Source organism: Trachurus japonicus, chromosome 21, assembly GCF_045865225.1.
Source record: "Trachurus japonicus isolate A0001 chromosome 21, Traja_1.0".
Taxonomy (NCBI): Eukaryota; Metazoa; Chordata; class Actinopteri; order Carangiformes; family Carangidae; genus Trachurus; species Trachurus japonicus.
The window spans coordinates 21,576,256-21,592,321 of NC_140927.1; the positions used below are offsets into that span (position 1 = coordinate 21,576,256).

General features: G+C 41.6%; 1 protein-coding gene across 1 annotated transcript in view; it reads right to left on the reverse strand.

The window, feature by feature from the left end:
- Nucleotides 1-16,066, reverse strand: part of itgbl1 (integrin, beta-like 1) — a 39,524-nt gene that overhangs the window by 7,415 nt on the left and 16,043 nt on the right. Inside the window, exons 6-9 of the mRNA XM_085764165.1 lie at nucleotides 14,823-14,963; nucleotides 13,108-13,254; nucleotides 6,234-6,350; nucleotides 247-393 (exon numbers count right to left, since the gene is read on the reverse strand). Of these exons, the coding sequence (XP_085620291.1) occupies nucleotides 247-393; nucleotides 6,234-6,350; nucleotides 13,108-13,254; nucleotides 14,823-14,963 (552 nt within the window). The remainder of the gene's footprint in view (nucleotides 1-246; nucleotides 394-6,233; nucleotides 6,351-13,107; nucleotides 13,255-14,822; nucleotides 14,964-16,066) is intronic.

Below are 16,066 nucleotides of genomic sequence, written 5' to 3' on the forward strand. Positions count from 1 at the left end.
GAGGTCACTATACTTTCATACTTTATCCAAGACATATTGTCCCATTTCCCAGTAAAGAAGAGTTGTGTTGGGACTGTGTTGAGTTAAATTCTGGATAACTGCATCACATATTCCCATTTGTGTTCTTTGAAATGTACAGTATGTACTGTATATGTACCTACTGTATACCTACATACTAACTTTTATGAAAACATTTCTACAGCAGCATTTGATAAAAAGAAATATTTGTTATAAAAAGGAGTTCACCTTTTCCACTGCACATGACTCCATCTGACGTCTCACAAAGCTCCTTGCTCTGGGCATCGTTCAGGTCACAAGTCCTGGGGAACTGGCACAACTTCCCGAACCAGCCCTCCTCGCAGATGCAGCGTCCACATGAACAGTAACCGTGACCTGGCGGTGGAGGGCAGAAGGGCCTTCATTTAAAGGAGACAGAATATGGAGCAGGCCCATGAGAAAGTAGCACGAATAGGAAGAAAATAAATAAATAAATAGATAAAGCATTCACAGATACAGTGAAAAGTCAAGGGGAGATGCAGATGGAGAGTGAAAAAAGATAGCAATAAAACATAAACATAGAGAGCTGACAGTGCAGACATTGAACCTTGACACTAATAGGCAGTACAAGGAGACAGAGTTGCAGGGAGACGAGAGAGACACAGCAGGCTTATTGTACATGGGACATGAAAGGAACTGTCATCACTGGTCTTGTCCTGTCCTTAATAAATCTCCAGCACTTCAGAGAGAGAGAGATGAAAAACAAAGAAAGGCAACGGCGTACAAAAACAAACACACTCACACGCACACACGGGAGAAACCAGGGACGTTTAATTGGCTTAAAGAGGTAGTTTGGTACTGGGGTGCCTTAATGGCTGACAGCATCAATGTGATTTTTAACAAGCACTATCACACTTGTGCCCTCCTTCATCTACAACAGGACCCTCGTAGCGTTCACCACATGCTCACTTCAGTATAAATCACATCATGTAGAGGCAGCGGCATCATTGATTGATTCCTTTATGTTCACATCTGGTAACAGATGCCAGGTTGAAGGGGTTGTAATGAGCAGAGCATTTTTCCATCATTCTCATCATTGTTAATCCATACTGTGCGGCTGGAAGTTGTTTTGATGTAGGGGAGTATTGATTCAATCAAACAGCCATTCAATTCAATTTTGATTCTTTTAGCTGAGATTGAAAAAAGAGAGAGAGAGAGAAACAATCTCTGATAAAAGCTCATAATTAACATAGAGTTAAACCTGCTGTCACCCCGCACCCCATACCCTCTTCCCCTGCTTTCTGCCTTTATGCTAAGCTAATTAAGAAAACATGCAAATGGACAGATTTCATCAATTTGGCAACGCTTGTGCTGCAAATACTCACAACCGAATACACAAATGCTCTTAAGATACTCACAATGCAGGCAAACACACAAAAGAGCTGCAAGAAACATGACTGTGAAGGTGTTTCCAAAAAGTGAAGGACCTGGTTTTGTCATGTGTGAAGTTTGACAACATGAATGTGCATACATTATATGTATTTAGTTAGATGAAATATAACACACAAATGTGTCCAAGCCTGGTCCATCATGTCCATAACATCCATTGTCATCTAATCCATGCAACACCTTTGTGATTTTGGTTGTGTTGTATTTGCAGCATGTGTTATCAAATGCAGGAAGAAATGATTTCTTTTTTGTGTATAATGAGCTCCTTGGTTGCTTCATATGGAGCATATAGATATTGCATGGATTTTTATCAATCAGAGGCCGTGGATGGTGTATGGAGTGGAGTGTGAATGTGGTGGTGGTGGGAGGTTATAAATGAACGTTCGCCTCTGTCTTTACTGGAGGGGAATAGTGGCTACGACAGGCCATGCATGGCTGCCTCAATCAGCTAGCCTGGGAGAACGGTTAATTGCTTTGGAGGAAAGGCAACCTGGCCGTCATTCAGTTAGTCTGCACCTGCCTTCTACAGACACAGGCACATGTTGTGTTATAGCATTAAGACATGGGCTGTGTAGGGGACGTGGTGAAGCAAGTATTTAACCCAACAAAGATCTCAACCGTATGAGGGAAATGTGAGTTCAGAGTTCACCGCCACAGAGAGAGAAGGGATGTGAGGGGGGAGAGAAGACAGACTTTAAGGATTCAAGGATCTGACTAGTTCTGACTGAACAGTTTGGCTGTTTAACTGATACTAAACCTGGACGGATGATGCTGATGAAGAGTTCCTGAACACAACATTACTTCTTACGTATTTATGGACTGTTCACTTTGGGGAGGGAGAGTAGAGTCAACCTGGACCTAGGTCCTGTGGAGGCGGCTGTCACCTGTGTCAAGTCACATCCTGAAATTTAGTTTCCCAATTTCTTCACATTTATCTCTTCCTGTTTTATTTCGCTGTGTCTTACCTTTCCTCTTGTTTCAGGTTTACTGTACACTTGCTGCCACTGTGTGTCCCCATACTGTGAGTATTGACTCCATCCCTAAGGCTTAATGTGTTGACCAGTTTTCTACCTGACTTATAGGGTGTAGCCTCATCCTTGGGGATTTGTTTTCCTGACCTGACTGCCTCCCCCAAACACCCTCCCTCTGATCTCTGATCTGGACTCTTGCATCCTGAGCCCTCTTTATTCTTGTGACAACATGGATCTTGTGACCTGGTAAAACCAAGAATCACAGTGGTGAGTAAACCTTTCACAGACGGCATTTTAAAATGTCATAGCAGAAAAATCACAAGTGAACATAACATTTATATTGGCTACATTTCAGTAAGGTTTCTGAGATCCAGGTATTAAACACTAGTGGTGGTGGGACAATTGTATTTCTTTTTATTTAATGGAACAAGGAATTTGAAGAAAAGCTGCCATGAATGTTATTGGTCGAGCCAAGTTCTCCCTGCTACTGTACAAAGTCAAAACCGGTCTTGGCAAAAGTACAGCTGAGCCTTGATATCCACAACAAGTCTGGCTAAACACTAATATGTCCTCATGGGGGTGAACATAATGATTGGTTTCAGACTTTAAAGTACTGCTTATGTCAACATCCAAGTAATAATTGTGATTCCAAGTTTTGGATGTTTCTAAAAGCTCTGAAACATGGCACTTAATGCCCTAGAAGTGTCTGAGAAGGAGGCCTCCTGTCAGCCAGTGTCTGTTATTCGATGTGACTGAACTCAGACGTAATGGATGTTTGCACTAGACTGTTAATGCAGCATTTCATGCAGGGATTCATTAACATGGGGAGCATAATGCACCCTTACTGTCTCGCCCCTTATGATGAGACTTCAACTTCAACACACAAAGGGTGACCAGATCCTTGAAGCTTCCCTTGCTTGTTTTTTGTGTGTGTGTGTGTGTGTGTGTGTGTGTGAAGAAAACACTTGAGAGTCACTTATAGACTGAGCTGACTGACAAGCTGCTCTACACTGATGGACTGAATTATATACAAGGAGCTAGTGTTATTTATCACTCTCCTCTCAGTGAGGCTCTTACATCCAGGGGCACTCAGTGCACCGTGCCCTGGAATGGGAAGTTTCTCACAGCTCCATCACCATGAACTTCTACTTTCTGTTTAATCCCTTCTCCTCACTCTGGGCACCTGCTTTACAGTCTCTCTCGGTCTCCCAATAAGTGGCACAGGCTTTTGAGTATACAGACTTAATTGTCAGCCTGTCGGCATGCCTGTGTGTGTGTGTGTGTGTGTGTATGTGTGGTGCTCAGACAGCCCAGCACACATTGAGCCCCGGTAATCCATTCACATAAATACTGCAACCCCCCCCCCCCCCTCCCCAGATGCTGCAATGCACCATTGATAAAATGGCTCAACCCCCCTGCCAAAAACAAAACAAAACAACGACAGTAGGAACCCCCACTCAGAGGGAGACACATGCTCACAGCTGCTGGGTGAAAGGAACAGATTGACTGCTTGTCAAATTAAAAAAAAAAAAAACATAACAGTTTGAGGGTTTGCATGCAACAACAAATGTCTCGTCATACACCTGTGAAGGGAACGCTGTAGCAAAGACAGAAAATCAGATATCACAGAGGTGTACTGTATGTATCCAGAAGACACAGCACTGTGTGTCCTTAATGCTCAAATTAAACAGAGGAAACATACAATACCAATGTTCAAATGCATCGAAGCAAATAAAATTAAATAATGCTTCTGTTAGATTGAGAATCATGTTTGGCCAAGTGAATTACACATTTAGTCAGTTTTCCAGCAGCCTGTCGAATGATATAACTTTTCTCTTTTTTCTTTCCTGCTTTTCTTCAGGAGCAGCACAATCCTTAATTGCACGTTTCCTTCATCTGACTTCCTCTATTCTTTCTCTTGCCTTCTGATGATAGCAGCAGCTGCAGCTGCAAAGGGAAATAAGAGTTTCAATTGAGCCTCTAATGTTTTACTGCGATCTATCCATTTCAGCGGTTGTGCCTAAATGGCTCAAATTAAGAGCGCAAACTTCCCAAGACCTCAAACAGAAGCTTCAAAGGCTTGGAGCAATTTCTCTCAAATTCAGCTCAAGGGTTTAGAGGGTTGTGTCTGTGGATATCAAAGGGAGCAGATAGGATCATATTGTATTGATCTCACATTCAGCGTCTGCTCCTGGCACGGTTTCAAAGTGGGTGAGTGTATGTGTGCACATGCTGTGCATAATGTGTCTGGTTTTATGTGCAATAATTAGAAGGAGTGGCAAGTGTGTAACCGTCTCCAGCACATAAGTAGATGTGCAGCTCATGTTTTGGTTGCAGAGGTGAATTTGTAGGTACTTTTTTGTTATTCAGGCTGGGCACACAAGAGCAACAGGTGAGGTAAGTGTACAGGGCAGTGGTCAGCAACGGGCTGGAAGAAGAAGACCAAGCCGAACACAAGAAACAAGCAAAAACAGACCTTAACAGAAAAGCAAGGCAAGCTCGCTACAGCATGGAAAGCATAAGAGACAATCTGGCAGAGAATAAGTGGAAATGGGCCGGTTTACAGTATATTCAGTTGGAATTGATGAGGGAATTGGGGACAGGTGAGCAGGACAGTGGGGGAGGAGTCATGTGGCTGAAAGGTTGGCGAGGCTGGGGTTACCGCAGGGCAGGTGGGAGGGCTAGGGGGTGGGGGGGTGACGAGAGTTAATAAAATGAAAAGGGCTGGCTGAGAATGAATTAATGCATTAATGAGCTGTGACCAATTTCCCTACTGAAAATTCATAAACCTCATTGTTCATAGAACCACAAGAGTCTCAGGGATAATTCAACAATAATTAAATAATTGTATTGTTTAAATTTACATATTTCAGCCATGTGTTAAAATGTGTTAAAAGTCGTACTGTTTCTGTCACAGCACTATGACACCCGTGGGCTTCAGGGCTGCGCTGAAACCAGTGAGAGGAGAGAAAGTCATAGTTAACATTACATGAATAGAGGATTTTAGGCTTCATGATTCCGTGTTTGTTCTGAGATCCTCTCCAGGAATTGTTCTTGAACCACCTTGGCACTGCTCCAACCATCCATCACCTCATATCGGCCATCACACAAGGATAAATCAGGTATTCTCGTCTGGAAGCTCTCATCCTTTTTCCCCATGAGCCTTGGTTGTCCCAGCGTTTCAACTCAGATTGATTGTTTCTGGAGGATTTTATCATTTACATCATCTATACTGTACGTCCACAAATTGCTATGTAAGGCTACCTGTTCTGCTCCATTTGTCACTCAGACAAATGTCAGAGAATTTCACAACACAGAGCTTCAAGTCCTGCTGCCTGAGATCAGCAGATGGAAAATTACAAATTTAGCTCTGTCAGTGTTAATTAATTATTAAGTCAAATGAGTGTTTTTTTCTTCTTCTTTTTTTTAACCCAGTGGAGAAAGTCACACCATCTGTCCATGACTTATATGACAGGATCGGACCACTTGTGAACGTGCGTAATTCAAAGTATGAGCAAAGTGGTGAATGCAACAAATTCTTTGAAACCATTCGCTGGAGCCTCTTCAGTACAAAGTCTCTTTATACAAGTGGTTCTAGCATGACGCCCACTGTCTGTGCAGAAAATGAACATGACTTTAACTTGTACTCCTCTGCTCTATAGCCACAGCTTGAGCAGTAATGTTAAAACCTAGACTTGCCATCTGTTTGTCCCTGTGTTCAGTCAGATACCTCTGTTCCTTAAGCAACTTGCACAAATGTTGTTTCTTAAGCCCATGCATGTGTGTTTCTGTGTGTGTGTGTGTGTGTGCTCTTACCTCCACAGACCTCTCCAGCGATGTCTTCGCACTGACGGTCATCACACTCACAGTTTTTGCCATGAACACGACTGTCCCCAGGTGGGTGGCAAGTACACTGTCCACACTGGCACTGACCTACAAAAAAAACAAAAAAACAGAGGCGTTTTCTCACATCTGAGCAGAGTTGTGTTTTTAATAGCTGCTGCTATCTCAGATCAGACTGTTTTTTTTCCTTCTCCTATTCAAGCTGTAGGATAGGAGCGTGATTTACATTCCTTCAGATGTTCAATAACTGATTTTTAAGCCGCACGACTTAATTTGTCTGACAATATTCCTTCCAGCCACATGGTCAAATCTTAGATGTAAATCACTCACTCTAATAAACACTCACATGGGCTACACACACACACACACACACACACGCGCGCTTCAAGATGTTGCTTTCCCACTTCAATCAGCGAGCTGCCAGTGAAGAGGGCCATGGGGAAACGAGCTGAGCGAGCATGCTGGCTAATGGTGAAGCTCATTAGAAAAACATCTATTCTGAACTATCATTGGAGGTGTGCAGCATACCTGCTCATTGATCATTTAAGTAGGCTGCTCTAAGGTATAATAATTACGAGTGTATAACGTGTAGGCCACACTCAGATGTCTGGAGGCTTCAAGTGAGAAATATCTTCTTAAATGCTAATCACTGGCTCGTTCTACAGATTATTATTTTACAAGCTAAATTGATGTTGCTTAAATTATTGTTCTTATAAATTAAAAAAAAAAAGTCACTGATTCCTCTTTAATGATGTAACTATAATGATGCATTATTAACCTTGTAAATATCTCTGTGGATATATCTTAAGAATGACACTGCATAATATGAGGCATCACCATAAATAGTGCATTTGTCTTCCCTGCTCTGCTGATGGAGAAGGAGGACACACACAGTTAGATGTGTTTTAAGTGTTCCTATTCACTGACGCTGTAGACAAAAGACACCCAGAAGGGCTACAAACAGGTAAGCTGGCCACCATGAAAATTTAATTGCTCAAAGGGAATTTCCCAGCTCAGTGAAGACAGATGGTTAAAACACAGCATACTGAGTGCCTCTCTTCCTCCTCCCTCCTGTTTCCATCGGGCGGGGTATGTCCTTCTTGCAAAAATGATTATTCACACTTGTCAGTGTTTTCCCCCCAGTTTGTAGCCCTGCAGGGTACATTTTACATTCCGGTGCCAGTAAATAACACTTAAAACACATCCATAATGTTGATGCTGCCTGCTTTTATCGTCTGATGACACACTGCGTGGAATTAGAGGCAGGCCGACCTGCCGGGATGCCCACTTGACTGACAGCTTCACCTAATGTGTTGTGCACATCACTGTCATTTCTTATGACCACACACGCATACACACAGCCTAGCAACCTCTCGTCCTACCATCTGCTCTGGGAACTCAGTTACCCTAGCAACCAGTGATCAACAACACAACACCCTGCCTTATTGATTATCTCTGTGGTCGTCAAAGCATCCACATCAGAGTGTGCGTGTGCGTGCGTGTGTTTGTGTGAGTTGATGTTTAATTTGCATGAGGCACACCTCCTCAGTGACAATGTTACATCAGGACGCTGGCCTGGGACTATTATATTTAGCGCAAATGTGTGTATGAACACGGGGCAGGTGAGGGTGTGGAAAACTCATTTTTGTGATATTAGAGAGCAGATGTGAAGCGTTGTCATGTTGCTGCGCAGCCTGGAACTGGAAAGAGGCTCAGGCAGGATGAATGCGTCGTTAAATGGATAAATACTTAATCACCATGTCGTAAGGCAGGATTGAGTAATGGTCAATCATGTCAGCTTCTCTCACTCCCTTTTAAAAAGCAGCAGATAGTTTCCTAACGCGCTGGGAGGAGAGTCCACGCCGGCTTCTCCCGGGGGGAAATTGCCCTTTTCCAAGAGATACAGAGCCTTTTTTTTTCTCCTTCCATTCCTTCTATCGGTACAAAGACAGATATTGAATATATTGATTTTCATTCAGTTAGTAATACTTCTGTTTGCATATATGTGCAGATAAAAAATAATTACCTTTTCATTAAAAAAAAAAAAAAAAAAAATAGTATAGATTTTCCAGAGAGGATGCTGTTTGGAGTTTTGCTCGTTCTAACAACATTAAAGGACACTCCTTGGGATTTATAATGCATAAACCCTGAAGTCTCCGTGAAAAAGCTTGGAGTCCCAAAAGTACAGAAGATTGTGTACTTAATATTTTACAGCCAGGTGCCATGTCTGAGCTTTTAATTCAACTTTCAACCTGTTCAAATTCACGTACAATTCCTCAGGGCTTCAAATTCAAATTAAAGACTGCAGAAAGAAAATGGCTACAGGGACTTAGTCAACTTTATGGGAGAACCTCATACATTGAAAATAAGATCGGCCGTTAATATAACTCATACTGAAGCAGTGTTTCGATGGCCATTTAAATGTGAACTTCAAAGATTCAAAGAGAAAGCTCTAATGTTGTATGTGATTTTGGAAAAGTGCCCCACTCTTCTATCTAGTCTGATATTTGTCGAATTTCCAAGTAGTCTGAACCCAGCGGAAGTGTGTACCCATTTTCATGCCAAAGTTTTTGCCTCACTGGTTGATCTGCTTAAACACAACCACAGCTGTGACTCAGCTCTCGCCACAGAGCTGCAAAACTAACACACACGCACAAGTGCAAATTATACTCTTGTGCTGCACTTACATTTTCACTTTAGCAATCTTTTAGCCGAGACAAAAACAAAGCTGATTAAAAAAACATTTTTGGTGTAAAACTGAAATGTGTTCACCGACTCCTGCATGATTTGAAACAACAAGTTCATAACTGTGAGATTTAACTTGAATTTTGGAAACAACTTCTCCAAAAGTCTTTCAGCAACTCATCAAACACCATGAATTGGCCAATTTACTTTACCATCCAAGTTTTCACCATAGTTTGTCTGGGATTATGTGGCAGCCGCAATGGTCCAGCATCACACTAGATAACGCATCCAGTCTAATGCTTAATGAAAGTCTTTATTTTGACACCAAGGTGCTAAATGATCAAATTCCCTCTAAAATTATACTTTGACCTCATTTACACCATTTAATGTTATCCATTTATTGTTCTAGGACTCATTCCACTGGGTCTTTAACCCATAGGTGAAGCCAAAATTCTGGTTATTTGGTTTCTCTGCTGTCAGTAATATTTTTAAATTGGTACTAGAAAAATAAATAACAATTCAACCACTTAATTGCTAGTGTGTTGGAAAAGATGTGCTTTTAAAAAGCAACAATCACACAGTTAATGTCTGTTACAAGCTGCTCCTCAGAAAGCAGCGAAAGGAATCCCAAGAATCAGCAGAAAGATGTTGAAAGCAGGTGTTTCCTTGAGGAAATACCACAGTATAAAGAATGTGCTATCCGCGAGCGCCTTGCCTCCACCTCTCAGGAAGAAAAGCTCCGAAGCTGCTGTTTCAAATTTCAAGGCTTTTCCGCTCAAGCTGCCATCTGTACCAGCCGCATTCATCCATGCCTAAGTGATTTTCTACGTCTGTCTCCTTCACTTTCTCTCTCTTTCTCTCCCCCGCTTCCTGTCTCTCTTCATTGTGTTTCCCACAGACCCTCTCTCTCTTTCCCTTTCTCTGTTTTCTCACCCTTTAGATCCGTTGCCATTCATCGAAGCCTTGCAGTGAACTCTGTTACACTTATTTGTTTCCAACTGTTGTGATCTTCCAAACACTAAACACTAAAACGGACATCCCCGGGAAAGGAAAGTTGGGTAAATCAAATGAATACAGACACCACACTAAACAATCAGGTATGCATGCACACACAGTCCCTTTGTTATTTCCATGACAGCATCCCTCCCTCAGGTTGCCCGCATACAGGCAGTGAATAGCACATTCAGATATTCTTGACTAATAAGAGGGGAGGAGCTGACAGTGTGAATTTATGGCATACAGACCATAGTTTCAACATGTTATGGATATAAATTGTTGGCCTCAGCAGACATTAGAAATTCTGATTACCTGAAATAATGTGTCCCAGTTTTATATATACACACACGCACACACACACATACATACACACTGCAAACACACACTAAAATCCCTCATCGGAATTAATTAATTCAGGCATATGTGCAGGAAAATATTTATTCAACACGGTGTCGGGTGGTGTAGATGCACATGCACCTTCAACAGCGTCCTGAACGGACAGGCATGGCCAGGGAAAAAATGCAATTTATAAAAGAATTTATGAATCCCATTAATTGTTCTATTGCACAGAGTAATTTAAAGTTCCATTTTGTTGCAGCAATTGGAGATAAATTTAAAGGTACTGCTGGAGGAATTAAAGCTAATTAACTCTCCAAACACAAGTTAATCTGTTGCTGTTTCATTATGAGAGGAGGGGGCGCCAGGCTTTGTCAACCCTGTTGCTTTGCCACTGGTTTGAGGCCGTCAAGACCAAAGTCTGCAATGTCACAGACACAACATACAGTATAATGAATTGTTGATGTATTCAAAGGACCAAATTGGTTCTATTTTGAGAGCACACTTGCATTATTTCATTGTTATCCAATGGTGGTGATGACCTGTAATTGCCTCCATGGTAGCAGCCCTGCCCTATTCGGTTTCAGGCAATGCAATCTAATCAGCAGTTCTCTCAGCCACGGGTGTGAGGGATATCTGTAAGGGCCACTGCAATAACACACAGTAGGCTACGGTCCTCACATCCTCTCTTTTCTTTTGGAATAAAGCAGCGGTTGAGAGGCTGCAGACTCCCCAGTGATTACCTCCGCAGTCAAATAAAACAGGAAATCGATGCTTCACTTTAACCCTTGATAAAACTGCGGAGCCCTGAACCCAGGCGGGTTGTGTCCTTGTTGTATCGCCCACTACCAGTTACACATCATAAAGCTGAATCACTGTGAGGAGAGAACTACAGAATACAACAGACTTTACTCTACATTTTCAACTCGAGCACTACAGAAGCACTGCAGGTATGCCCCTGAAAATGATAACACTGTTTAGGGCAAAATGAATGGAGTAGAGGAACCCCGAACAATGGGCCCATGCAGCACTGTGAGGCTGATTGATTAAGCCTGCTGCATCAGTGTAGACTACAGGTACAAGTGATACCTCAGAAGACTGTGCAGTGTGCACAGTGCAGCTACAAGACAATTCATCTTATCAACAAATGGCAAAATCATATATTTGGGAACAATGCAGGTTGTCAAATAGTGTAAGAACAACGCCAGCATGACCATTGTGCATTGTTAGCTCTGGATGAACGCACAGAGTGTATTTGGCTCAGCTTTTTGCTGTCTGGCAAATCTGAGAATGATTTAACTCTGTCGGCTGTTGTAGCCTACCGTAGATGATCAACATATCTTTACTCAAATTGAATAGTGGATCCTCCCAGTACATTTGATTAGATGAACACAACACAACGTGTATGGTACTTTACTACAGTATGATACTACTGTATTCTTGTGATATTCCTCTACATGAAGCACAGATTTCAATAAACATTGGATTCTTTCGATGCACATTATTGAAAAAGTGTCTAAAACATACATTGCTTGGCTAGTTTGTTGCTGTTCTCGGCTGAGTCTCCTTAGTGACAGTGTGCTGATCCAAATCTACAGCAACTAATACAATGACTATGCATAACTACCTCAAACAACCCCATGCTCAGTTTTCTGCTTCTTTGTGGGATAGTAAGATCCACATTGCTTCACTCTCTACTGAAGCCTAAAGACTTTTAAGTGCAATATTTTCTGTAGTACTTGGCTAAGAATGTGGCTTCCTTCATGATATTGCCGTTTAGTTAATGTCCACTGCCTGGAGAGATTGATCCATTCATCTTTGTGAAAGGTGACTCATTTGTTTCTCCCTTCGTTGGCTGAGAATCGTTGGGCTCCGAAGTCCAGTATAATCTTAATTAATGGTTTGTGTTTCTGTTGATTGAGCGGCTGGACAGTTGATGGACTGCATGATTTCCCCAACTATTTAAAAAGAAATTCCACCAATAATAAAATCTGATAAAAATCCACCCACAGAGCCCTGATGGTGCAGATTAATTAAGTATTTTGGCTCAATTGTTACTTATTTAGTCAGAAATATCATTTTTTTTAAAGAATAAAAATTATCAAGATTTAAAATCAAATCATTATAATATGTAAACTGCAATACACAACAACTGTGCACATGCAACCATGGTAGAGCACATTAGTTTTATAGACCTTAAATGTAACACCATACTCCCACTTCCACCTCACTGTCATCAATCAACAAGATCACGGGTGCATGACTGGGACAAGCACAACTTGGACCTATGGTTTGTGAGCATGGCTTTCCAGTGTTGGTTCTGCATCTGAATCTAATATTAGTATTAAGCCCAACATTTGGAGGCTCCAAGAAAATAAGCTTTCTCTGTTTCGGAGGGGCCACTAATGAAGCATTCAGTCACCACAATAAATCTTGACACATCGACCCACAGCTTGTTCTATTGAGAGAGCTGCTCCAGCCAAGGCTCACATTGCTGCTAACAAACAGTGCCCCCTTAATCTCTCTCAAATGTAGGCTACATACCAGTGCAAGTACAAATCATTATACCTAAGACATAAAAAATGAACATACCATAAAGCTGTCGCACAAACACACACATATATTAATGCACAACATACATGTGGCACAAAAGCACTGCATGGCTTTGTTAAAGATATCATTACACTTGATAGCTTCTCTCCCTCGTGTCTTTCAGGATTGATTAAGTGATTGCCTGGAAATGGCCTATTTTATACCAAGAGGTGAGAGCAGAGTACAGGTCTGCTGCAGTAACCATGGCAACTGGATCAAATGGGAAGACCAGGTATACCTCGTCCGAAGCACTGCAAATTGGACGTTCCCCGACACTTCTTCAGACTGCTCTCCACAGACAGCGAGCAGGAGAGGGGATGCTCACACTTCCTCCCTGCCCACCCCTCCTTGCAGTCACACCTGCCACAGTTACACTGGCCATGACCTGCCAAGAAGAAGGAGGACAAGGTGGAGGAAACAGAGAGGTGAAACAGACTTTGTGGCTTTGTACAGAAAACATTCAAATAACTACACTGATAAGCAGGGAAAAATAGCATCAAGTGAAGAGGGTCAGAGCAGGGTGGGACAGGCTATATGGACCAGAAAGAGGGTCAATGGGAGCTGGTGTAAGAGAGGGAAAGGGAAGCAAAGTTGTAAGATTAGGGTTGTAAATTAACAAGTAATGGCAAAGGTGAGAAGATGAGGGATCTTTTGAACAGCCTTTCTAAACCGCTGTATGTCCAACAATGATTTTACCTGATCTGAACTGTGTCTGTATTGTCTCAGCAATTTACTGTACGGTTTAATTTTAGATAGGTCTAGTGAATATGCCAGGAAGTTAAGAAAAATGCCTGGTTCAGAGTTTTTTTTTTGTTTAATGAATGGTAGGCACAGTGGTAGCATTCATCATGTTTTGTTCATTAATTCTCTAGAGCAACAGGGAAAAGGTCATTCCTAACTTCTCCTCAGTTTATTGCTAAGTTATATGGAAAGAGTATTGGAAGCAGATGGTGGTGAGGTGTTGTTAGTGTTTGCTAAGCAAAAAGAGATGTGCTTCTCAAGATCATTACATGTTAACAGTATTACACACTAGTACATTGTAAAGAACCAATTCTCTTTTAAAACAAATTTTCTTGACATTTGGGAAAATATTCAAGCAAGATCAATAAGATAACCCCTCTATGTAGCTGGAGCTAGCAGCTAGCTTAGCTAAGCATTAAGACTGGAAACAATGGCTCCCGCCGGCTCTGTCCAACTACTGTATAACAATCTGCCAGCATGGACCCATAAATCTAACTAATTAACACGTTACACTTAATGGGCTGATATCACTTACACTTAATCCACACAAAAGAAGAGCAACAACTATATTTGCCATTTTATGAAGATGGTGTACCAAACTATATAGGATTAGGGTTAAAACAATTTTGTTACAGTTTCACATTAAGATATTGATCCACCATGATACAGTTACAAGTGACTGTGGGGAAATGTTTGTTTTTTGTATTGCTCAGCATTTTGTTTTGCAAGGGTTCAACATCTCTGTTTTAATAAAAAAAAAGCTTGCATTCATGGAGTAGGCTACACAATTTATGGGCTCTTTCTGAGTAAATCCTTATTTTATTGAAAACATCTTACTCTGAGTGACAGGTCCCTATGAATACACTGAGATTTCCTCCAAACTTAAACTGGTTTTGTTTTGATTAAGGGGATTTCTCTCTGTGCTGTTCTGTCTGACTCTGAGCACAGTGAGTACAGCGAGTATTTCCATATACCCACGTAAACATACAGACAAATAAACAAACATGAAAGTATATAAAGTAAACTCATTAAAGTGTGGTATCGATCTTCTTATCTAACTCTTGGTACAGCATGCAAATAAACATTCACACTTAAATTGTCTAAAACTATTGTCAAAAATGAACCACATATTTAAACATCAAACAGTATGACCATAAATGTCTCATATAGAGGACTGTGTGTTTTCTTTTAATCCAGTAACAGGGTGCTGACCTGAGCAGAAGTCGTCTGTGTATCGGTCATAGGTCGCATGGCAGTTCCTCTCATCACACTCGCAGGTGTCTCCATGAATATCTCCCCAGTCGCCAGAGGGATCTACATCATAACAGTTACACTCCCCACACACACAGGTACCTAACACAACCACCACACACATAACACATGCACGTATTGTAAATTCACATTGCATTGCTTAACTATTGTAATTTTTCAGCAGAACAGTCCAAACAAATCAACAATGTGGATTTAACTGGAAAATGAACATACTAAATGGAAAAAATAGGGATGGACAATATACAGTATTTTTTATACTTTAGCAGCAGCCAGGAGGAATAAATACTCTTTAGCCATCCATCTCATTTTTCCCTTTCTTTATCTATGTATCTGTCTGTCTCCTTCTCTTTCTCATTTGTTTTACATCGTAGCCAGGGTATGAGCTGAGCAGCAGCCAGTGGAAATCCCATTTTCTCTTATCAGCAGTGACAGAGCACGGGGAACCCCAGGGGAGCCAGGCCAGCTGGCAAGCCTGTGGGCTGCGGCTGGCGCGTGACCGGCCCCTGGCACCGGGTTCAGTCTCCCTCACCACCTCATAACCCTGGAGTCCTGGATTTTTTAGAGCCGTGCACTTTTATGTCTGCCACAAATGTCACAGCTTTGCTTCAGTAGAGCAGATGACAGCACCTGCACTAGTTACTGTTCAAACACTGTCCTATAAACGCTCTATAAAAGTGGAAGTCCATTAGAAAATGCATTGATATTTTTCGGCAGATTCCTGTTTGTCAGTGCAAATCAACCTCTTTCTCTACACAAAAGGTGGAGAGAGGAGCCTCGTGCAGCCATTTCATCAGCCATTCAAATTGTTTTGATCAAGGAATCATATATAGACTCACGTATTTAGCCTGGAGCGGCTGTTATCATTTTGACAGCATGCCAGTTAGTGTATTATTAGCTCAACTGAGGGGGTCAGGTGAACCTAACAGACGGAGAGGGCTTGACAGTTTGCTGGAATGAAACAGAGTTATCTATTGGGTACTGTCAGTCAAATCATTCACTCATTCATTTCTGAGTGTGAACAGGAGATAAAGGTTACTGCTGAGCATAGGAAAAGAGACGGAGAGAAAGAGAGAGAAGACATTTTACAGTCTCATACAAAACACTTCACATCTCTACATCTACACAGGATGATGAAATCAAATCAACCTTCTATTATATAATCATCTTCCTTGATCCGTTTGCCG